Source organism: Oncorhynchus nerka, linkage group LG6, assembly GCF_034236695.1.
Source record: "Oncorhynchus nerka isolate Pitt River linkage group LG6, Oner_Uvic_2.0, whole genome shotgun sequence".
Classification (NCBI taxonomy): Eukaryota; Metazoa; Chordata; class Actinopteri; order Salmoniformes; family Salmonidae; genus Oncorhynchus; species Oncorhynchus nerka.
In genome coordinates, this window is record NC_088401.1 from 27,686,781 (window position 1) to 27,712,069 (window position 25,289).

At 42.5% G+C, this 25,289-nt stretch overlaps 1 protein-coding gene across 1 annotated transcript; it reads left to right on the forward strand.

The window, feature by feature from the left end:
* The first annotated feature begins 9,710 nt into the window (after nucleotides 1-9,710).
* On the forward strand, nucleotides 9,711-24,306 carry LOC115130265 (uncharacterized). The gene is made up of 7 exons (XM_029661207.2): nucleotides 9,711-9,794; nucleotides 9,976-10,041; nucleotides 11,031-11,184; nucleotides 15,282-15,442; nucleotides 17,396-17,602; nucleotides 18,077-18,258; nucleotides 18,354-24,306. The coding sequence occupies exons 2-7, from the start codon at nucleotides 9,984-9,986 to the stop codon at nucleotides 23,907-23,909; spliced, it is 6,318 nt and encodes a 2,105-aa protein (XP_029517067.2). The 5' UTR covers nucleotides 9,711-9,794; nucleotides 9,976-9,983; the 3' UTR covers nucleotides 23,910-24,306.
* The last annotated feature ends 983 nt before the right edge of the window (nucleotides 24,307-25,289 follow it).

The following is a 25,289-nucleotide window of genomic DNA, read 5'->3' on the forward strand; positions in this document are numbered from 1 at the left end:
TACATATTTATGAATATACAGTACAAGTCAAAAGTTTGGACACACCTACTCATTCAAGGGTTTTCTTTATTTTACTATTTTCCATTGTAGAATAATAGTGAAGACATCAAAACTATGAAATAACACATATGGAATTATGTAGTAACCAAAAAAGTGTTAAACAAATCAAAATAGATTTGAGATTTTTCAAAGTAGCCAAGCTTTACCTTGATGACCTATTTGCCTAGAGAGGTTTCAGCTATACTCTTTGTGGCTGTTTATTTATTTATTTTTTAGGAAATAAGCAAACAGGAAACCGCTCACAAAGAGGCAGCACTCCTAGTGGCCGGAGACTTTAATGCAGGGAAACTTAAATCAGTTCTATCTAATTTCTATCAACATGTTAGATGTGCAACCAGAGGGAAAACAATTCTAGATCACCTGTACTCCACACACAGAGACACGTACAAAGCTCTCCCTCGCCCTCCATTTGGTAAATCCGACCACAATTCTATCCTTCTAATTCCTCTTTACAAGCAAAAATTAAAGCAGGAAGCACCAGTGACTCAGTCTATAAAAAAAGTTGTCAGTTGAAGCATGCTAAACTACAGGACTGTTTTGCTATCACAGACTGGAACATGTTCCGGGATTCTTCCGATGGCATTGAGGAGTACACCACATCAGTCACTGGCTTTATCAATAAGTGCATTGAGGACGTCGTCCCCACAGTGACTGTACGTACATACCCCAACCAGAAGCCATGGATTACAGGCAACATTCGCACTGAGCTAAAGGGTAGAGTTGCCGCTTTCAAGGGAAGCACAGCCGCAAGCTGCCCAGTGACACGAGCCTACCAGACAAACTAAATCACTTCTATGCTCGCTTTGAGGCAAGCAACACTGAGGCATGCATGAGAGCATCAGCTGTCCCGGATGACTGTGTGATCACACTCTCCGTAGCCGACGTGAGTAAGACCTTTAAACAGGTCAACATGTCAACAAAGCTGCGGGGCCAGACGGATTACCAGGATGTGTGCTCCGGGCATATGCTGACCACCTGGCAGGTGTCTTCACTGACATTTTCAACATGTCCCTGATTGAGTCTGTAATACCAACATATTTCAAGCAGACCACCATAGTCCCTGTGCCCAAGAACACAAAGGTAACCTGCCTAAATGACTACAGACCCTTAGCACTCACGTCCATAGCCACTTTGCATACTGCCCAAACAGATCCACAGATGATGCAATCTCTATTGCACTCCACACTGCCCTTTCCCACCTGGACAATAGGAACACCTACGTGAGAATGCTGTTCATTGACTAGAGCTCAGCGTTCAACACCATAGTACCCTCAAAGCTCATCACTAAGCTAAGGACCCTGGGACTAAACACCTCCCTCTGTAACTGGATCCTGGACTTCCTGACGGGCCACCCCCAGGTGGTGAGGGTAGGTAGCAACACATCTGCCACACTGATCCTCAACACTGGAGCCCCTCATGGGTGCATGCTCAGTCCCCTCCTGTGCTCCCTGTTCATCCATGACTGCATGGCCAGGAACGACTCCAACACCATGATTAAGTTTGCAACAGTGGTAGGCCTGATCACCGACAATGACGAGACAGCCAATAGAGAGGAGGTCAGAGACCTGGCCGGGTGATGCCAGAATAACAACCTATCCCTCAACGTAACCAAGACAAAGGAGATGATTGTGGACTACAGGAAAAGGAGGACCGAGCATGCCTCCATTCTCATCAACAGGGCTGTAGTGGAGCAGGTTGAGAGCTTCAAGTTCCTTGATGTCCACATCACCAACAAACTAGAATGGTCCAAACACACCAAGACAGTCGTGAAGAGGGCACGACTATTCCCCCTCAGGAAACAAACATTTTTTGGCATGGGTCCTCAGTTCCTCAAAAGGATCTACAGCTGCAACATCGAGAGCATCCTGACTGGTTGCATCACTGCCTGGTACGGCAATTGCTCGGCCTCCGACCGCGAGGCACTACAGAGGGTAGTGCGTACGGCCCAGTACATCACTGGGGCTAAGCTGCTTGCTATCCAGTACCTCTACACCAGGCAGTGTCAGAGGAAGGCCCTAAAAATTGTCAAAGACCCCAGCCACCCCAGTCATAGACTGTTCTCTCTACTACCACATGGCAAGCATTACCGGAGTGCCAAGTCTAGGACAAAAAGGCTTCTCAACAGTTTTTACCCCAAGCCAAAAGACTCCTGAACAGGTAATCAAATGGCTACTCTGACTATTTGCATTGTGTGCCACCCCAACCCCGCTTTTACGCTGCTGCTACTCTCTGTTTATCATATATGCATAGTCACTTTAACTATACATTCATGTACATACTACCTCAATTGGCCCAACCAACCAGTGCCCCCGCACATTGGCTAACCAGGCTATCTGCATTGTGTCCCACCCACCACCTGCCAACCCCTCTTTTACGCTATTGCTACTCTCTGTTTATCATATATGCATAGTCACTTTAACCATATTTACATGTACATATTACCTCAATCAGCCTGACTAACCGGTGCCTGTATATAGCCTCGCTACTGTTATAGCCTCGCTACTGTATATAGCCTCGCTACTGTTATTTTTCACTGTCTTTTTACTGTTGTTTTCATTTCTTTACTTACCTATTGTTCAGCATTTAACTGTAAGGTCTACACCTGTTGTATTCGGCGCACGTGACAAGTAAACTTTGATTTGATAGCTTTGCACACTCTTGGCATTCTCTCAACCAGCTTCATGAGGAATGCTTTTCCAACAGTCTTGAAGGAGTTCCCACATATGCTGAGCACTTGTTGGCTGCTTTTCCTTCAACTCATCTCAAACCATTTCAATTGGGTTGAGGTTGGGTGATTGTGGAGGTCAGGTCATCTGTTGCAGCACACCATCACTCTCCTTCTTTGTAAAATAGCCCTCACATAGCCTGGAGGTATGTTTTGGGTCATTGTCCTGTTGAAAAACAAATTATAGTCCCGCTAACATTTAGACCTAAAAGAAAGCCAGGACCTCAGCTGGACATGACTGGAAAGTACAGCCCCCTTCATCTTTCCCAGATGTTTTTCTCCTTGTCAGTTATTGGTTCGCTGGTGTCTAACATCAACAGGTATGGAGCTAAGAAGCAAGCAGGCAAGAAAGAGGCATGGAAGCCAATTTCCATCCAACACCATAGTACCCTCCTGGTGAAGGTAGGAAACAACACCTCAACTTCGCTGATCCTCAACACAGGGGCCCCACAAGGGTGTGTGATCAGCCCCCTCCTGTACTCCCTGCTCACCCATGATTGTGTGGCCAAGCATGCCTCCAACTCAATAATCAAGTTTGCAGACCACTCAACAGTAGTAGGCCTGATTACCAATAATGATGAGACAGCCTACAGGTAGGAGGTGAGGGCCCTGGCGGAGTGGTGCCAGGGCCATCATCCATCATCCATAAGGCGAGGTCAGTGCAGGGGCATCAAAGCTGGGACCGAGAGACTGAAAAACAGCTTCTATCTCAAGGCCATCAGACTGTAAAATAGTTGTATGTGACCAATAAAAGTTTATTTTATTAGATGGGGCTTGTGAAGTTGAAAAAAAGCGATATTATTGCCATATTAAACTGTAATCTTCCCAGGGAAGTCATTGTCACAGGGGCAGCCCCTGAAATAGTAACAATGGCCATAAGGATGTAACCTACGCAAGGCATACAGTATTGAAAATTGGCCAACATTTTACGGCGAATGATAGACTAGCTAAGTTTAACAAACAGGCATCATATCATTCTAACATTGTCTTAAATATTTGAGAACATATATACAGTATCTGCTTAGTTTCAACTTCATGTTTTATACAAATGGTAGATTTGAAAATAAGTTTCTTGATTCAAAGCAGGGGTGTCAAACTCAGTTCCTGGAGGGTAGTGTGTCCACTGGGTTTCACTCTTCCCCTGTATTTGATTGACCAATTAAGGAAATTAATTAGTTAGAAATTCCCCTCACCTGGTTGTGTCTTAATTGTCAACCCCTCACCTGGTTGTGTCTTACTGTCTTAATTGGACACAAATGGAATTGAAATGACAAAAACCAGCAGACACCACCCACCAGGAATTGAGTTTGACACTGCTGATTCAAAGGATCAATATGCTATATAATTCAACAATATCTCAACAGCGCTGAACATATCAAATTATGCTCAAAATTTCAAATATACATTGGAAAATAGCATCTACATACATCATACAATTTAAAGACTTGAGTTAGTAGTATGTGTCTACATACTACATTGAGTGTACAAAACATTAGCAAAACCAGGTCCTACTATTGAGTGACACCCGCTTTTAAACAGCCTCAATTTGTCGGGCATGGACTCTACAAGTTGTTGAAAGCATTCCACAGGGATGCTGGCCCATGTTTACTCCAATGCTTCCCACAGGTGTGTCAAGTTGGCTGGATGTCCTTTGGGTTGTGGACCATTCTTGACACAGTAAATTGTTGAGCTTGAAAAACCCAGCAGCGTTGCAGTTCTTGACACACTCAAACCAGTGTGCCTGGCATTTACTACTATACTCCGTTCAAAGGCACTTAAATCTTTTGTCTTGCCCATTGACCCTCTGAATGACACACATACACATACACAACAGTCCCAAGTGTTAAAAATCCTTCTTTAACCTGTCTCCTCCCTTTTAACTACACTGATTGACGTGGATTAAACAGGTGACATCAATAAGGGATCATACTTTTCACTTGGATTCACTTGGTCAGTCTATGTCATGAAAAGAGTTCATAATGTGTCGTAAACTCAATGTTAAAATTACTTTGTTTTTCAGCAAAAAATGTGCAGCTACATACTTGGTTATCACAAAACATTTGATGATGATAGCCAACGTATTTACTTCTGACAAATAATTATTGGCCAAAGGCATATATTCACAATTCCTCTGTATCTGTTGTTCTTTAAAGGTTGAGTAAGTTATCCCAACCACTTCAAATTCCAATAAAACTATATCACATTTTTTTAAATTTAAATTTTACCCCTTTTTTTTTTTCTCCTCAATGTCATGGTATCAAATTGTTAGTAGCTACTATCTCCTCTCATCGCTACAACTCCTGTACGGGCTCGGGAGAGATGAAGGTTGAAAGTCATGCGTCCTCCGATACACAACCCAACTCAACCAAGCCGCACTGCTTCTTAACACAGCGCGCATCCAACCCGGAAGCCAGCCGCACCAATGTGTCGGAGGAAACGCTGTGTACCTGGCAACCTTGGTTAGCGTGCACTGCACACGGCCCACCACAGGAGTCGCAAGTGCGTGATGAGCCCACAGCTAAAATGGCTTTGAAAAAACAAGATTTAATCTTATATTTAAAATCAAATCAGACTTTATTTGTGACATGTGCCGAATACAACCTTACCATGAAATGCTTAACCAACAGTGCAGTTCAAGAAGAGTTAAGAAAATATTTACCAAATAAACTAAGGTAAAAAAAAATATAAAAAGCAGCACAATAACGAGGCTATATACAGAGGATACCAGTACTGAGTCAGTGTGCGGGGGTACAGGTTAGAGTTCATTTGTACATGTAGGTAGGGGTGAAGTGACTATGCATAGATAATAAGTAGCAGCAGTGTACAAAACAAAAGGGGGGGAGGGGTCAATGTAATAGACCGTTGACCATTTGATGAATTTGATGAATTGTTCAGCAGTCTCTGGTACAGCTTGCTGTGCGGTAGCAGAGAAAAGAGTCTATGACTTGGGTGACTGGAGTCTGACAATTTTATGGGCTTTCCTCTGAACCCGCCTAATATATAGGTCCTGGATTGAAGGAAGCCTGGCCCCAGTGATGTACTGGGCCGTACGCATTACTTTCTGTAGAGCCTTACGGTCAGATGCCGAGCAGTTGCCATACCAGGCGGTGATGCAACCATCGATGTTGCAGCTGTAGAACTTTTTGAGGATCTGGGCACCCATGCCAAATCTTTTCAGTCTCCTGAGGGGGAAAAGGTTTTGTTGTGCCCTCTTCACGACTGTCTTGGTGTGTTTGGACCATTCTAGATCGTTGGTAATGTGGACACCAAGGAATTTGAAACTCTCGACCCGCTCCATTACAGCCCCGATGTTATTGGGGGCCTGTTCGGCCCGCCTTTTCCTGTAGTCCACGCTCAGCTCCTTTGTCTTGCTCACATTGAGGGAGAGGTTGTTGTCCTGGAAGCCACACTGCCAGTTCCCTGACTTCCTCCCTTTAGGCTGTCTCATCGTTGGCGGTGATCAGGCCTACCACTGTTGTGTCACCAGCAAACTTAATGATGGTGTTGGAGTCGTGTTTGGCCACACAGTCGTGGGTGAACAGGGAGCACAGGAGGGGACTAAGTACACACCCCTGAGGGGCCCAGGTGTTGAGGATCAGCATGGCAGATGTGTTGTTGCCTACCCTTACCACCTGGGGTGGCCTGTCAGGAAGTCCAGAATTCAGTTGCAGAGGGAGGTGTTTAGTCCCAGGGTTCTTCGCTTAGTGATGAGCTTCGTGGGCACTATGGTGTTGAACACCGAGCTGTAGTCAATGAACAGCGTTCTCACATAGGTGTTCCTTTTGTCCAGGTGGGAAAGGGCAGTGTGGTGCTATTGAGATTGCGTCATCGGTGGATCTGTTGGGGCGGTATGCAAATTGGAGTGGGTCTAAGGTATCCGGGAGGATGCTGTAGACATGAGCATCCTTTCAAAGCACTTCATGGCTACCGACGTGAGTGCTACGGTGTGGTAATCATTTAGGCAGGTTACCTTCGCTTCCTTGGGCACAGGGACTATGGTGGTCTGCTTGAAGGATGTAGGTATCACAGACTCAGTCAGGGAGAGGTTGATAATGTCAGTGAAGACACTTTCCAGTTGGTCCGTGCGTGCTTTTTTTTGACCCCGCTTTTTCTACCCAATTTCGTGGTATTCAATTGTTAGTAGTTACTGTCTTGTCTCATCGCTACAACTCCCGCACGGACTCAGGAGAGGCGAAGGTCGAGAGCCATGCGTCCCCCGAAACACAACCCAACCCAACCAAGCCGCACTGCTTCTTAACACAGCGCGCATCCAACTCGGAAGCCAGCCGCACCAATGTGTTGGAGGAAACACCATACACCTAGCGACCTGGTCAGCGTGCACTGCGCACGGCCCTCCACAGGAGTTGCTAGTGCGCGATGAGACAAGGATATCCCTGCCGGCCAAACCCTCCCTAACCCGGACGACACTAGGCCAATTGTGCGCCGCCCCATGGGCCTCCCGGTTGCGGCTGGCTGCAACAGAGCCTGGGCTCGAACCCAGAGTCTCTGGTGGCACAGCTAGCGATGCAGTGCCTTAGACCACTGCGCCACTCGGTAGGCCCCTGTCTGCACATGCTTTGAGTATACGTCCTGGTAATCCATCTCGCCCCGTGTCTTTGTGAAGGTTGATCTGTTTATTTAAAGGTCTTGCTCACATCAGCTACCGAAAGCATTATCACACAGTCATCCAGAAGAGCTGGTGCTCTCGTGCATGCTTCAGTGTTGCTTGCCTCGAAGCGAGCGTAAAAGGCATTTAGCTCGTGTGGTAGGCTCGCGTCACTGGGCAGATCATGTCTGGGTTTCCCTTTGTAGTCTGTAATAGTTCTCAAGCCCTGCCACATCCAACGAGTTTCAGAGCCGATGTATTGAATTCAATATTAATCCTGTTTGACGCTTTGCTTGTTTGATGGTTCGTCTGAGGTCATAGGGGGATTTCTTATAGGTGTCCAGATTAGTGTCCCGCTCTTTAAAGCAGCAGCTCTAGCCTTTAGCTCGATGCGGATGTTGCCTATGATCCATGGCTTCTGGTTGGGATATGTACATACAGTCACTATGGGGACGACGTCGTTGATGCACTTATTGATGAAACCGATGACTGAGGTGGTATACTTCTCAATGCCATTTGATGAATCCTGGAATATATTCCAGTCAGTGCTAGCAAAACAGTCCTGTAGCGTAGCATCCACGTCGTCTGACCACGTCCGTATTGAGAGAGTCACTGTTACATCCTGCTTGTAAGCAGGAATCAGGAGGATAGAATTATGGCCAGATTTGACAAATGAAGGGTGGGGGAGAGCTTTGCATGCATCTCTGTGTGTGGAGTAAAGGTAGTCTGGAGTTTTTTTCCCTCTGGTTAAACATGTGACATGCTGGTAAAAATTTGGTAAAACTGATTTAAGTTTGCCTGCATTAAAGTCTCCGGCCACTAGGAGCGCCACTTCTGGGTGAGCAATTTTTTGTTTGCCTATGGCCTTACAGAGTTGGAGGAGTGCAGTCTTAGTGCCAGCATCGGTCTGTGGTGGTAAATAGACTGATACGAACAATTTAGATGAGAACTCTTTTGGTAGATAGTGTAGCCTACAGCTTATCATGAGATACTCTACCTCAGGTGAGCAATACCTTGAGACTTCTTTAATATCAGACATTGCGCACCAGCTGTTATTGACAAGAAGACACACAACCCCACCCCTCATCTTACCAGACGTAGCTTCTCTGTTCTGCCGGTGCATTGAAAATCCCTCCAGCTCTATATTATCTGTGTCGTCTTTCAGCCATGACTCAGTGAAACATAAGATATTACAGTTCTTGATGTCCCGTTGGTAGGATAATCATAATCGTAGGTCATCAATTTTGTTTTCCAATGATTGCATGTTAGCAAGTAGAATTGATGGTAGTGGGAGTTTACTCGCTCGGTCAATATTCAGCAGATTTTTTTACCATGTGTATCAACTACATGCCAACATAGATGGAATCGCAGGAAATTAGCTTAAAAAGTGCAATATTTTCTCACAATTCCATGGGAAAATGTGTATAATTGTTGGAATAATTTGTCTCATCATTGATACATTTGTAGAATTGCAGGAAATTGGCTTAAACATTCAGAAATTTCTCTAAACCGCCAAGATGGAGGCTTCAAACATGATCTCTCAAATCCAGCCCTGCCATGCCCCTTTTTTAAAATCTTTTTCTTTTACCCCCCTTTTCACCCCAATTTCATGATTGCGATCTTGTCTCATCGCTGCAAGTCCCCAACGGGCTCGGGAGAGGCAAAGGTCGAGTCATGCGTTCTCAGAAACATGACCAAACCCCAGGCTGCAGTGACGCCGCAACACTGCAATGCAGTGCCTTAGACTGCTGCTTCACTCGGGTGGCCCCTAAGCCCCTTTTTGATCCAGAAAGAACCCCTGTCATCTCATCAATAGGGAGGAAACAGTCCAATGTACCAATCATTAATACTATTATACTTTCTCTTAGCCTGTTCTATCTTAAAGCATTTTGCCCATTAACCATTTCTTAAGGTTTGCCTTAAAACTCCCTAGCATAAGGTTGAATTTTAGTTGGTTGGTGCACCATTCCATTCCTCAGCACAAGTGTTAAGGAAATAGCTTTTTCCAGCCATGCTCCTTAAAATAACCAGACAGATAACTCGGGGATGTCGGTGCCCCAAATGCGGTAGTCCGGCCTTGCTTCCCAATGACCTTCAGAGTAATGAGTTCACCTGTAGTGTTGGTCCAGATCATATCCAACGTTTTACTTGCATGTAGCAATTATTAACAAAGATAAAATCAGAATTCACGCCAGTTCACTTATCTAAAATTGCACTTCCTTTGTGTCCTAGGGTACTTTCCCACCTTCTGAAGGAAGCAATGTAAGGGTGAAAGTTCTAAATCTTTTAGAAATTTAGGCAATGATTAACCTAAGGTGTTATGAAGACGACTGAAAGAAAAACTATAAAAAGTTTAACTGAGACATTGATTTTATTGCCAAATGAAGATTCAAGACTCATGAGGTAGGTACATGTTAAAGTAAGTTCACTGATCTGAATAGTACTATTTTAATACAATTGGAAGGCAATGTTTTTTACATTTTATTGCAAGAACATCAGCTATTTTTTGTTTGATCGCATAGTCAATAACATTTTCCTGAAGATCATGAACTCATGCCAGTTCGCTCTTTGCATTTTCTGACAGGTGTAAAGATGGGAGATGCTGAGGACGACATTGCTGTAGTCGGTATTGGCTGCAATTTCCCAGGAGGTAAAACTTTACATTTATGCATAAAAAAGGGGTTCTGAAAAAATATCCAAATAATCTTGATGTGTTAAATCACTACAGGACATGCAATGTGATGCAGTCACCCCAGCTCACATTTGGCATTGTCTGATTACTTAAAGTGGTTCCCTCTATTTCAATTAGAGATTGATTTGACAAAAACAGGCAAAAATCTATTAATTTGAGACATCAAAGTGATAGTATGTAATTAGAATGTGTTAATGATTTGTTTTACTGTTTTGGTGTGCATGTTTACAACCAGTGGAGGGTAAATGTAAGTAAACGCAGTTTACCCACCTTTATTAATTGCATAACATTTTACAGATGTAGGATCTTAATTTGAGCCAGTTTGCTACAGCAGGAAAATAATCCTGCAGCAACAGGAAATGTGAATTATTACGTGGATTATATAGTGAAATATTTCAAAATTGAAATTACACACTTTAGAAGTTTACAAATACACTACAAGTTTCACCTCACTACAATTCTCACAACATAATAGTGATGAAATTAAGATCCTACATCTGTACCCACATGTTGTGGAAAAATGCATTGATGGTATTGGTGTGTTTTTTAGGCGTGACCGGCGAGTTTACCAACCGATCACTATTTACAATTATATCTGAATTTAATTTAATCTAAATTCTGTTCAAAATGTAAAGATTCCTTTTTTTTGCACATAAGAGAAACAAAAACACCACACAATAGAAAATGAGGTCGGGTGAAGCATTGTGCAGGGAGATGAGAGGGTTTGTGGGAGGGTCTTAACCCTTACCAAATATACAATACACAACATGGGGACAAAACGGGGGAAAAGTAAATGCTGGGAATCTCTTGACTTTGGAACACTAACTTGTGCCAGCTGTCCACCCGGCTGCATCACTGGTGCAATAGTAATTATAACGTGAAATATGAAATAACTATCATGATATTTACTTTCCAACTTTGAATTAAACATTTATGTGTCTGTACAGGAGAGGGGCTTGACAGTTTCTGGAAGGTTCTATTGGAGGGGAAGAACTGTGCAGTGCCAATCCCAACTGAGAGATTTGACTGTTCCCAGTGGTATGACCCTGATGACAACAAAGTGGGGAAATCGCGCACAGCGAAGGCTGCACTTATTGATGGGTATGCATTTTTGCCTTGTTCCTTGCATTCAATAAATAAGAAATCATTTTCCATTAACTAGGCAAGTCAGTTAAGAACAAATTCTTATTTACAATAACGGCCTACCCCGGCCAAACCCTAATGACGCTGGGCCAATTCTGCGCCGCACTATGGGACTCCCAATCACAGCCGGTTGTGATACAGCCTAGAATCAAACCCGGGTCTCTAGTGACACCTCTAGCACTGAGATGCAGTGCCTTAGACCCCTGCGCCATCTGGGAGCCCTTAAAATAATTCATGCTTAACTGTAGCAAAAATCATTACAAAAAGTGCATTGGTCCCCAGGATCAACATTGAAACACAGTTCTAGCTACTCTTTCAATTTCCCCCAAAACATCAGTTATAAGATAAGGCATTAAAAATGTCAAATATTTTTTTTTAAATGGCCTAATTTGTAGAGCAGAATTTGAAAATGCCTGTTTGGATTTGATTAATCAAAATCTATAATAAAACAGGTTCATATGCAGCAACCCCACATGCAAAAATGTTGACATTTGGATATTACATCATATTGAGGCGTATCTATTTATTATGGCAATTGACATACTTGGTATTAAGATAACGCATCATCCTAGATACCATTTCTTGCCGTTGTGCCCATGAGCAAGCAACATAACACCCTATAATTAAAGTTTTAATGTCACATGCGCAAGTACAGTGAAATGTCTTTCTTGTAAGCTTCAAACTCAACAACGCAGTAATCAATATCAATGTAGCACTAAAAATAACATAAGGTAGAACGAAAACACACGAGAAATAAGAAATAAGAAATAGGTAGAACACGAGAAAGTAAGAAGCCTTATACAGGGGCAGTTCCAATACCATACTTACAATGTTCAGGCATTCTGGAGTGATAGAGGTAGATATAGTGTTTTCAGAAAATATTCACACCCCTTGACTTTTTCCACATGTTGTTGTGTTACAGCCTGACTTTAAAATGGATTAAATGTTTTGGCACTGGTCTACACACAATACCCCATAATGTCAAAGTGGAATTATGTTTTTCAAAATGTTAACTAATTAAAAATGAAAAGATTAAATGTCTTGAGACAATAAGTATTTTTGTTATGGCAAGCCTAAATAAGTTCATGAGTAAAAATGTGATTAATAAGTCACTTAAGTTGCAGTGTTTAACCTGATTTGTGAATGACTACCTCATATCTGTACCCCACACATAAGGTCCCTCAGTCAAGCAGTGAATTAAAAAAAAAAAGATTCAACCACAAAGACCAGGGAAGTTTTCCAATGTCTTGCAAAAAAGGGCACAAAGAAGGACAATGTAAAGATTCCTTTTTTTGCACATAAGAGAAACACAAACACCATACAATAGAAAATGAGGTTGGGTGAAGATGTGGTAGATGTGTTAAAAAAAATGTTTTTTTAAAAAGCAGACATTGAATATCCCTTTGAGCATGGTGGTTATTCATTGCACTTTGGATGGTGTATCAATACACACAGTCACTACAAAGATACAGGCATCGATCCGAACTCAGTTGCCGGACAGGAAGGAAACCACTCAGGGATTTCACCATAAGGCTAATGGTGACTTTCAAACAGTTACAGAGATAAATGGATGTGATAGGAGAAAAGTGAGGATGGATCAACAACATTGTAGTTACTCCACAATACTAACCTAATTGACAGAGTAAAAAGAAGGACGCCTGTACAGAATACAAATATTCTCAAACATACATCCTGTTTGCAACAAGGCACTAAAGTAATACTGCAAACAACGTGGCTAAGCAATTCACTCTGGTACAAATTCACCCTGGTACAAATCCAATACAACACATTACTGAGTACTATCCATATTTTCATACATAGCGGTGGCTGAATCATGTTATGGGTTTGTTTGAAATTGTTAAAGACTGGGGAGTTTTTCAGGATAGAAAATAAACAAAATGGAGCTAAACACAGGCAGAATCCTAGAGGAAAACCTAGTTCAGTTTGCTTTCCACCAGACACTGGGAGATTAATTCACCTTCCAGTAGGACAATAACCTAAAGCACATGGCCAAATCTACACCGGAGTTGCTTACCAAGAAGACAGTGAATGTCCGGAAGTGGCAGAGTTACAGTTTTGACAAAAATCTACTTGAAAATCTATGGCAAAACCTGAAAATGGTTTTCTAGCTATGATCAACAACCAATTTGACAGAGTTTGAAGAATTTTTAAAAGACTAATGGACAAATATTGCACAATCCAGGTGTGGAAAGCTCTTAGAGACTCACCCAGAAAGACTCATATCTGTAATCACTGCCAAAGGTGTTTCTACAAAGTAATGACTCTAGGGATCATCATCGTCGGTAATCAGGCCTACCACCGTCGTGTCGTCAGCAAACTTGATGATGGTGTTGCAGTCATGCGTGGCCACGTAGTCCTTGGTGAACAGGGAGTACAGGAGGGGACTAAGCACACACCCCTGTGGGGCCCAGTGTTGAGGGTCAGCGGAGGTGATGTTGCCGACCCTCACCACCAGGGGTTGGCCGATCACAAAGTCCAGGATCCAGTTGCAGAAGGTGTTGTTCAGTCCCAGGGGCCTAAGTTAGGTGACGAGCTTGGAGGGGACAATAGCGTTGAACCCTAAACTGTAGTAACTGAACAGCATTCTCACATAGGTATTCCTTTTATCTACGTGGGTGAAGGCAGTGTGGAGTGTAATTGAGAATGCATCGTCTATCTGTTGGGGTGGTATGCAAATTGGAATGGGTCTAGGATGATGTAGTTGATGTGTGTCATAACCAGCCTTTCAAAGCACTTCATTATTACGGATGTGAGTTTTACCGGGTGGTAGTCATTGTGGCATTAAGCCTTAGAGATCTTGGAAACAGGAATGATGGTAGTAATTTTACAGACTGGGAGAGGTTGAAAATTACCATGAATGTGCCAGCCAGCTGATCTGCGCATGCTCTGAGAACACGCCCTGGAATATCGTCTGGATCCCTCACGCATGATACAGTGTTTTTATTGTTGAAGCCAGCATAAAATGCATTGAGTTCATCTGGAAGAGAGGCATCATTGAGCAGATCAGGGCTGGGTTTTTGTTTGTAATCCGTAATGGACTGTAGCCCCTGTCACATGTGGCGGGCGTCAGAGCCTGTGTAGTACGATTCCACTTCATTCCTATATTGTCCCTTTGCTCGTTTGATGACTCTGCAAAGGTCGTAGCAGGACATCTTGTACTTGTTCCTGTCTTCAGCCGTAGCATCAGGGTTGTCTGCGATAGCTCTGTGTCCGGTAGCCGTGTCATTTAGTTTAGCGCAAACCTTGGTGTTAATCCAGGGCTTTTGATTGGGGAAGCGGTTAGCTCGTCGATGTTATCGGCGGAGTCTCTGAACATATTCCAATCAGCGCTAGCCAAGCAGTCCTGTAGCATAATCTCTGATGCTGGTGGACATTTCTCATAGGAGCAAGTCACATAAAATGACTTGTTGTTTGAGCTTCTGCTTGTAAACAGGAAGCAGAAGTATGGAGTAATGATCTTATTTGCCGAATGGTGGACAAGGGAGGGCCTTGTATGCTTGCTTGTGGGTAGAGTAACAGTGGTCTAGGACTTTATCGGCCCTAGTGGCAAAGGAGAGGTGTGGATGGAAGTTGGGCATCACATGTCTTAATGATACGGAATAAAAATGGAAGAAATGCAGCCTTTGGATGTAAGTTTTCCCGCTTGTTTTAGCCTCGTACAGTTCGCTAAGTGCCAGCTTGTTGTATTTGTTGTCCTGAGGTGGAATGTAGGTGGAATGTATACAACAGTCACGATAACAGCTGAGAACTCCATAATTGACTGAATGCTTCCAGCGCCTCAGGGTATTTATGTGTGTCTCGGGGTTTGGGTTGTGTTATGTTAGCATAAAGACACATTTCCATTCTCTGTAAATTCATAGACAATAAAATACATCTTATCTTATATGCTTACTAAGGGACCTTGACTTAATACATCTTTGGTTAGGAAATTATATTATCAGAAGTAGGTAGCAGTGGCTAGTCCCAAATATGTTAGCAATCTGTCACCAGAGACTTAAATCAAACTAACTTTACATTTCCAATCATTTTCGCAGGTTCAATCTGTTTGATCACAAGTTCTTTGGCATCACTGAAACAGAAGTGGAACAAATGGATCCCCAGCAAAAATACCTTCTTCAGTGTACATACAGGGCTCTAGAAAATGCTGGGATACCAATGGAGAAGGCCAGTGGGACCAGGACAGGGGTGTTTTTGGGTAAGGTGAACAATATTCTGTTCTCTTATACAACTGGCATTTAGTCATTTTAAAAGTAAATCACACTCTTATAAGAAAGGGTTCCAAAATGTTTCTTTGGCTGTCCCCATAGGAGAACCCTTTTTGGTTCCAGGTAGAACTCTATTCTCCTATGGGGACAGCCAAATAATGTCACGGGGTGCGTACTGGCTGCAGAGAGCGAAAACTGATTTACAACGGTGTCGTTCCATAAACATAAAAACCACCGTAAACAGAACAATCAATGAATGGGTCAAACAAAACCCGGTATCCAGCAGCACAACGTACACAAGCACTACAAGAAACAATTCCGGACAAGGACATGGGGGAAACAGAGGGTTAAATACACAACATGTAATTGACGGAATTGATAATCAGGTGTTAGGGTAGACAAGACAAAAGAAATGGAAAATAACAGGTGGATTGGCGATGTCTAGAAGGCCGGTGACATCGACCGCCGAACGTCGCCCGAACCAGGAGAGGGACCGACTTCGGCGGAAGTCGTGACAAATAATCCTTTTAGGTTCTAGCATATTTTGTTTTATAAGAGTGTAGTTACAATAATTGTAATGTTTAGTATTGCTACTATGAACCACGGTCATTATATGCTCAATAATAACATTTGGAAGTAATATGTAAATCATTAATTATCATGGTAACTATAGTAATAGTAATTACACCAACACTACCGTTCAAAAGCTTGGGGTCACTTAGAAATGTCCTTGTTTTTGAAAGAAAAGCACATTTTTTGTCCATTAAAATAGCATCAAATTGATTAGAAATACAGTGTAGACATTGTTAATGTTGTAAATGACTATTGTAGCTGGAAACGGCAGATTTTTTATGGAATATCTACATAGTGGTAAATGCTCAGATGTGCCCCAGTGCTGGCCTTGTAGGCAGAGTCTAGTGTCTGTGTTCTTTTGCCCATCTTAATCTTTTATTTTTATTGGCCAGTCTTAGATATGGCTTTTTCTTTGCAACTCTGCCTAAAAGGCCAGCATCCCGGAGTCGCCTCTTCACTGTTGATGTTGAGACTGGTGTTTTGCGGGTACTATTTAATGAAGCTGCCAGTTGAGGACTTGTGAGGCGTCTGTTTCTCAAACTAGACACTCCAATGTACTTGTCCTCTTACTCAGTTGTGCACTGGTGCCTCCCACTCCTCTTTCTATTCTGGTTGGAGCCAGTTGGTGCTGTTCTGTGAGCGTTGTACTAGATCTTCAGTTTCTTGGCAATTTCTCGCATGGAATAGCCTTCATTTCTCAGAACAAGAATAGACTGACGAGTTTCAGAAGAAAGTACTTTGTTTCTGGCCATTTTGAGCCTGAAATCGAACCCACAAACGCTGATTCTTCAGATACTCAACTAGTCTAAAGAAGGACAGTTTTATTGCTTCTTTAATCAGATCAACAGTTTTCAGGTAACATAATTGCATAATGATCCATTAGCCTTTTAAAATGATAAGCTTGGATTAGCTAACACAACGTGCCATTGGAACACAGGAGTGATGGTTGCTGATAATGGGCCTCTGTACGCCTATGTAGATATTTCATAAAAAATCTGCCGTTTCCAGCTACGATAGTCATTTACAATATTAACAATGTCGACGCTGTATTTCTGATCAATTTGATGTTATTTTAATGGACAAAAAATTTGATTTTCTTTCAAAAACAAGGACATTTCTAAGTGACCCCAAACTTTTGAAAGGTAGTGTGTATTTTCATACTTTTAAGACAAAATAATCATACTTTTTTTAAACGGATTGTTGTACACACAAAAAAAACATGCAAACACCAAAAGTCAGCACTGCATTATGTGACATGCACAAGCATTAACATACCACAGATCATTTGATGTTTCCATTTAGAAAAATATTCAAATGTAATGTTATTCTTTTCAACAAACTGTAACAAAGTATGTCTATTTTCATTGAAGGGCTAATGAACAGAGATTATGAGCAATCTGCCGGAAGTGTCAACCCAAATATAATCAACCACTGCACCGGCACTGGACTAGCTATGAGTTTAGCCTCCAACCGAGTCTCCTACGTCTTCAACTTCACTGGACCCTCAATGTCCATTGACAGTGCCTGCTCTTCATCCCTTGTTGCACTTCATTTTGCTTGTCAAGCCATAAGACAAGGTTGGTAAAGGTGTCATATTTACATTGCACGTGCATGGAACCTTTTGTCAATAAAATTATACCTGACATAATTCAACACGAAAAGAACATGGTCGGTATCTCATTACAAATTATAAACCGGGGAGTTTGGGTCCTAGATGCGCTGACTGTCTGAAACAGCATTTCAGCCATGCGTAAATCAGACAATATACCACGGGTATGACTCAAAAATAATTATTTACTGTTCTTTTTATGTTAGTAACCAGTTTATAGCATTAAGCCACTTTGGATTTGTTTTATATATGGCCAATATACCACGGCTAAGGGCTATATTCAGGCACTCTGCGTTGCGTCGTGCATTAGAACAGCCCTTAGCCGTGCTATATTGGCCATATACCACACCCCCTCGTGCCTTATTGCTTAAATATACCATAACCTCTTGGGCCTTGTTGCTTAAATATAATCTGGGGTATTTTATATGCTTTAATTTATCAGGTGATTGCGAGATGGCCCTTTGTGGTGGTGTCAGCTGTATCATACAACCACGAGTCTTTGTCGCTCTCAGCAAAGCAAAGATGATTTCCCCTGAAGGCACAAGCAAACCTTTCTCCAGCAGAGCGGATGGCTATGGCAGAGGAGAGGGCTGCGGGGTTATTCTGCTGAAGCCACTGAAACAAGTAAATATCTTATGTTTAACTGTCACAAAATCGCTGTCAATGTTTCTGACAGGCTACACATGATATTTCACACTGATTATGTATTAATTACCCAGGCTCTCAAAGAAAATGACCATGTATGGGGCATCATAAGAAAAACTGCTGTAAACCAAGATGGCCGCACAGTCACTCCAATCACCAAGCCATCCATGGTCCAGCAAGAGGAGCTGCTCCGCAGAATCTATTCACAGTCTGACCTGTCCACTGTCCAGTACATAGAGGCTCATGGGACTGGAACTCCAGTGGGGGATCCCATAGAAGCAAGCAGCATCTCCAAAGTCATTGCCAAAGCCAGACCCCCAGGTTCAGAAACACTCCGCATTGGCTCTGTGAAAGGCAACATTGGACACACAGAATCTGCAGCTGGAGTGGCAGGGCTAATCAAGGTACTACTAATGATGAAGCATGAAACCATTGTCCCTTCACTGTTCTACTCTGAGGATAGTGCCAGTATAGACGCTAAAGCCTTAAATGTAAAGGTTCCCACTAAAGCAGAAAAGTGGGGAGATTCTGTTGAAAGGGTTGCAGGGATAAATAACTTTGGTTTTGGAGGAACAAATGCACATGTTATTGTCAAGCAACACAAGCAGTCACAGGTTTCTAGAAAGAGTGGTAGAAAATCACACAAGTATTTTGTCCTCTCTGCGAGTTCTGAAAAGTCTATCAGTATGATGATGGAGGACACAATTCAACAGATAGACAAAGACAACAAAGTTGATTTAGAAGCTCTTGCATACACATCTGCTTGCAGGAGAAGTCACTTAAAACACAAATACAAGAAGGCTTTCAGAACTTCCTCTCTGGTTGATCTAAAAGATCAACTCAAGTCTGCCCTGAGTAAAACTCCCTACCCCTCATACTCAGATCCAAGGTTAGTATTTGTCTTTTGTGGTAATGGTGTGACCTACCAAGGTATGTGCAAGGAGCTCCTGAAACATGAGCCTGTGTTCAGAGAGAAGATCAGGGAGGTGGAGATGCTTTTCCAAAAGTTCAATAACATGAGCGTCTTAGAGAGACTTGAGAGTGAATCTGAGAGTAAGGACTTTTCAAAACCAGATGTTGTCCAGCCCCTCCTCTTTGCCATTCAGGTTGGCATTGCCAGTCTCTTCAAGCACTGGGGCATCAAACCAGATGCAATTCTTGGTCACTCTGTTGGAGAGGTTGCTGCTGCCCACTGCTCTGGTCTGTTGTCCCTTGAGGATGCAGTGAAGGTGATTTACTTCCGCAGTACTCTGCAGAGTAAGGTAACAGGAGGGAAAATGCTTGTGGTCAGTAACATGGCTGTGTCAGAGGTCTTGAACCTCCTTCCCTCCTACTTAAATAAGGTTTGCCTGGCTGCCTCCAACAGCCCACAGTCCTGCACCCTTGCAGGTGATGCTGATGCTATAGACAGTCTCCATCAAAAGCTAAGCAGTTCAGTCAAGAGTAAGAATCTGTTCCTCCATGTTCTGGATGTCCCTGCTGCATACCACAGCCAGATGATGGATCCCATCCTCTCTCAAATAGAGGACAGTATTGGTTCTTTACAGGTGAATCATGTTGAGACAGAATTGTTCTCCACAGTGACAGGGAAGGAGGTAGAGCAGCCAGACTTCAGCACAGGCAAATACTGGGCCAGGAACATTCGAGAGCCTGTTTTATTTGAACAGGCAGTGAGATCAGCAACCAAAGACAAGAAGAATGTGGTCTTTGTAGAGATAGGCCCTAGAAGGGCTCTACAAAGGAACATCCAGGAGACTCTGGGAAATGACACCATAGTTATGTCCTCAGTGCAGCCAGAAAAAGATCATGAGACAATGCTGACCACTGTATCCAAACTGTTTGAGTCTGGGGTTCAGATCGACTGGGATCAATTCTACAGAGACTGTGAGGCATTACCAACACATTTCCCTGTGTATCAGTTTGATTCCACTCAGAGAGATGTTATCATTCCTGCATCAAAAATAAATACAGCAGGTACTCATCCTGTGCTAACTCAGACAGGAAGTGAGGGCAATAGCTTTAGCTGTGATCTGTTTTCTGACTCAGTATCTTACTTGCATGAGCATAAACACAATGGTGTTGCCATTGTCCCTGGTGCTTTCTATACTGAGTTGGGTTTGTCTGCTTTCATGTTAAGTGCCAAACCAAAAGTGCCACTCAACACACTGCAAATCAGCATCAGCTTTCAAAGTCCATTTGTTTTCACAAAAAATGCACCAGAGATGAAAGTGCAACTTGAACCAGCAGAAGATGAGACGCATATTAAGATACATTCTTCCTCTTCAACCTATGCATCAGGCACAATAGTGTGCAAGCAAGAAAGACTAGTCGAAGAGCAGAACATTTCGCTAAGCTCTATCTACAAAAGGTGCAAGTCAGTGGTGAGCTCGGAGGAGTTTTACAACATAGGTCATGGCGGGTTTCAGTACGGCACTGTTTTCCAGAACAAGGGTGATGTACACTATGGTGAAGAGCTTAAGGAGGCTTTTTCAGTTGTCACAGTTCCAGAGGAATTGCTGTCTCAGTTGCATGACTACTGTATTCACCCTGTAGTTCTAGACTTCCTGATGCAACTAGCTCCTGTTACAGTAGCACACGGATTCTCTTCCAGGCCTGGGTTTCCTGCCAAAATAGGCAGCTTGACAGTCTTTGAACCTCTGCAACCGGAAATGGTTGTTTATGTGAGAGCAATTGATGTAGGAGTTGATCACTTTGAAGTATGTGGTTGCTTCACAGACAAAGAGGGAAGAATATTGGTTGAGCTTAAGCATGTGATGATCAAGTACCTTGGGAGCCATTCTCGTGTTGTTGAGGAATACTTCTTCCACAATGACTTCAGGGTTGTCTCTGAGGACATCAAGTCCTCTCAGGCACGAAAGGCCTTGGTCTTTTCTGACCAGGTAGGAGTTTCCAAAGCCATGCAGCCACACTTGAGCTCAATGTCTAAATACATTCCCTTTGCACATGCTAAGGAGTTCTTAAACCATGGATTTCCCACACTTCTGGCAAAGCTTAATATCTCAGATATCAAGAAAAACTTTGAAGAGGTCTTGTTTATGTGGGGTGCGGAAGAACTCACTTCAGTCAAAACCGAGACTGTTCTGGAGAATATAGTAAACTGCTGTGAGATTTTCCGTCAACTAGTCCTGGAACTAAGGGCGAGTAATTTTCCAAACTCCATCAGAGTAATTACTTACCGATCGGCAGAGAACACAGTAGACCGCATCAGCCCAGGCTTTGCCCTCTCAGGCATGACTAGAGCATGTGCTGCAGAAATGGCAGATCTTTCCTTCCAGCTGATTGACATCAGCTCTGTCTCTACAGAGGACATCAGAGCTCTGTCTGAGGTCTTAAAGTCATACCCTTGCAGCAAATACCAGGAGTTGGTTGTGAAAGATGGGCTGATTTTTAAATCTGATATTGTGCATACTCCCATGGAAAGCATTGAGAGCTCTGGGGGAAGTATGTCTTCTTCAATGTCCGAGGCATGTATCTTTCAGACGGCTGACCCCTACAGAATGACTAGCTTGTCTGCCATTAGCTGTGAGGTCAAGAAAAAGGACATCCAGCAGAAATCAGTTGAGATTCAGCTCAGTAAGATATCTGTTCATTCCTCAGACTACTTTCCTGTCAGTGTCTCTGATCTGCACTTTGGCAAGACAATTTACTGGAACAAACACACATCCCAGAACCATCAGCTTTTGGCCCTTGACTTCAGTGGCACTGTCACAGCTGTCGGGAAAGATGTGAGCAAACTGAAAGTGGGAGACCATGTTGTCTCATGCTACCCTGTTCTTACATCCTCTGCGATCATGGTTCCTGAAGAAGCATGCTACAAAACAAAGAGGCTCCCATTTCTAAAGGAGGCTCCATGTGTGTCCTACTTTGTGCTGGCATGGGAAATATTGTACAAAGCGTTAACTAGAGTCAAAGAACAGAGAAGGTTGGGGATCATCTCCTCTGTTCCTGATTCTGGTCTGCTCAAGGTTTTAGCCCAAACAGCAAACAAATCAGGATGGAATGTCATTGTAGGGACACAGTGCAATGGGCTGTTTGTAAATGCTGATAAAATGGATGCATTTGTCCTCCTTCCGCCATTTGACGAATCTCTGTTGGCAAAAGCAGGCAATTTCCCTGATGTTAGACACATTGTCATTGTCTGTGAATCCCAGTCCCAATGCTTGCTGGCACAGAGTGTTTTCCAAAATGTGAAGGATAGTGTTCGAATGCAAACTCTTCAAATGTCCAGCATCATACAAAGGGGATCACTCATTGCCCAGAAGCCACACATTTATCGTTGGCTCAAGTCCATGCATTTGGACAGGAAGTCATTTGTTCTAGAACACTCTACCTTTCAAAGGTTGACATCAGGAAGCATCGACTTCTTGCCTGTTGAGGAGTCTGAATCGTATTTTAGCTCAAAGACCGTGCCTGTTGTGGCACTAGGTAAAGATGATTCCAGAGGCACACTGTCCAAAATTCCTTTGTTGCCTAAACCAAATCAGCTTTTCCAAAAGAATTCTATGTACATTGTCACAGGTGGCCTCACTGGGCTGGGATTTGAAACTGTGAAATTCATTTCTCAGAAAGGTGGAGAGTACATTGTCATACTCTCCAGAAGTAGCCCCACACCTGACATACAGCAGGAGATCTGCAATCTGGAGAAGCAATACGGTGCCCATATCATATGTATGGGATGTGATGTCTCGGTCTCTGAGCATGTGGTCAGAGCGATTGGTCTCATTGGCAAGAAGTTTCCCTCTTGTCCAATCAGAGGAGTGTTCCACAGTGCAGTTGTCCTGCACGATGGCCTGATTGAATCCCTTGACAAGTCTCTGTATGAGAAAGTCCTGAAGCCCAAAGTGAATGGGGCTTTGAATCTACACCATGCCACGAAACACTGCAAATTGGATTACTTTGTGTGCTACTCCTCTGTTGCAGCGTTCATTGGCAATGTCTCACAAACAAACTATGCAGCAGCCAATTCATTCCTGGACCTATTCTGTCATTATAGACGGAATATTGGACTAGCTGGGCAATCCATCAACTGGGGGCCTTTGAACCTTGGTCTCTTGTTGAACAAGGATCATTTCCAAAGGTTTCTTGAGGCAAAGGGATTGATGGTGATGGATGTTACAGAGATTCGCGAAAGTCTGGAACAATGCCTCCAGCTAAACAAACCTCAACAGGCTATATGCAAGTTCAACTTCAAAAACATGAAGTACAATGTAATGTCTCAAAATGCCTCATTGACCATGCGTATGACTGCATTAGTGGAAGAGGCAATGCAAAAAGACAAATTGAAAGAGTCCCGGTCTGGACATAATGCTGCTTCCTCCTCCCCAAGTGGTTATATCAGATCTGTACTCAGTGAAACAATCGGTGTTGACAAGAATGAGTTGAATGACGATTCTCCTCTCTCTGCCTTAGGCATTGACTCAATGTTAGCCATGACTTTGCAGAACCTCATCTTTCAGGAGAGGGGTGTGAATGTGCCACTGGTTCAATTGCTGGACCCAAACAGCACACTGTCGACATTGATTTCAAACCTGATGGAAGGCACTGAGGGTGAATCGCAGAATGATGACCAGAAAGAGGGCATGATGGATGACATGTTCACAAGACTATAGAGATTTCAAAAGCTGAATATTGAAAATAAAGATGTAGATATCAGATTTTCCCATTATATTTGCATGTTTGATCAGATAACATTTAGAAACATTACACATATCATGAAAACAATACTAGCACAAGACTGCAATCACCTTTGGCATGACCTGGTCCTCACATAACATTGTAACAAAGGTACATATGTTGTTAATTATCACTAAATTGAATAATATTTGTTGAAGATGTTATGCAATGTTTTGCTAGTATTACAAAATATATTTTTCTTTCAATTTTAGAATGTGTTTTTTTTATGTTTATAAGTTTGGATCTTGTTGTATTCTTATATTAATCTTGACCAAATGTGCTAATGTGTACTGTATTTCATTGTATTATTGTAAAATGTCAAATAAAATTGTATTTCCAATGAACCAGTCACTTGAACTTTATTTCATTAAAAAAATCGTATTACTATTTTTATTATATTCATCCCCTGGAAATTCTATTTTTTGTGTGCTCAATTTCCTGCTTTTGGATCAAACACTATTCAAAATGGTATATCTGGGAGGGGGCACAATCATGTAATAACAATGTTATAGGCCTGACCTTTGTCATACTGTAGATATCTTTAAGTAGTCTGACAGAATGTTTTACATAAATCATCTGAAGTTTTTCGTTAAAGTGGCAATCTGGGATTGGTAGGCCACATCAACTGTTTGACTTTTAAAAAATTGCTATTGATTCTTAAAGAATACTTATAAATGCCTCATGAGCTTCGTTCAATTGTCTTACCAAATCCTAACCCCAAACATATGCTTGTTTTACTCATTTATTAGTAAACAATGCAAGCAAACACTATAGCTTCAAAACATTGTTAAAACAATAATTTGTATGAATTTGAGGGTGGCCAGCACCACCCCTTAGCTTTTTACCAACAAGTGACAGGGTTGAAACAAAAACCGTTCTTTGGGAATTGTTTTTAAATCCCAGATTGCCCCTTTAAACGAAAGAAATGTGTTAATTGTGTTATTTAGAGTGCCTATAATGTGTATGAGAGGCCTATATTGAAACTACATCCGTGTAGCCCCATAGTTTAAGAGACGACTATGTGTTATACTTTCATGTATCTTATTATATAATGACGTATTATTTAGTGGAATATATTATAGATGACTCGTGGGTTTCTATTCTGCGATGGAAAGCACTTGTTATCCACAAGCAAACTATGCTTTCCCCAATGAATAGATTGCCAAATCACGTTGCTGGAAATAATTATTGGGCATGCAACCTCCATTTCACCGTCATAATTGAATCACATACTTTGTAGCCATGAATGAGTTACTCTTCTCATGAATATTCCTGTTCAGAATATTATGACCCTACCATCTTCCATGGCATTTGGC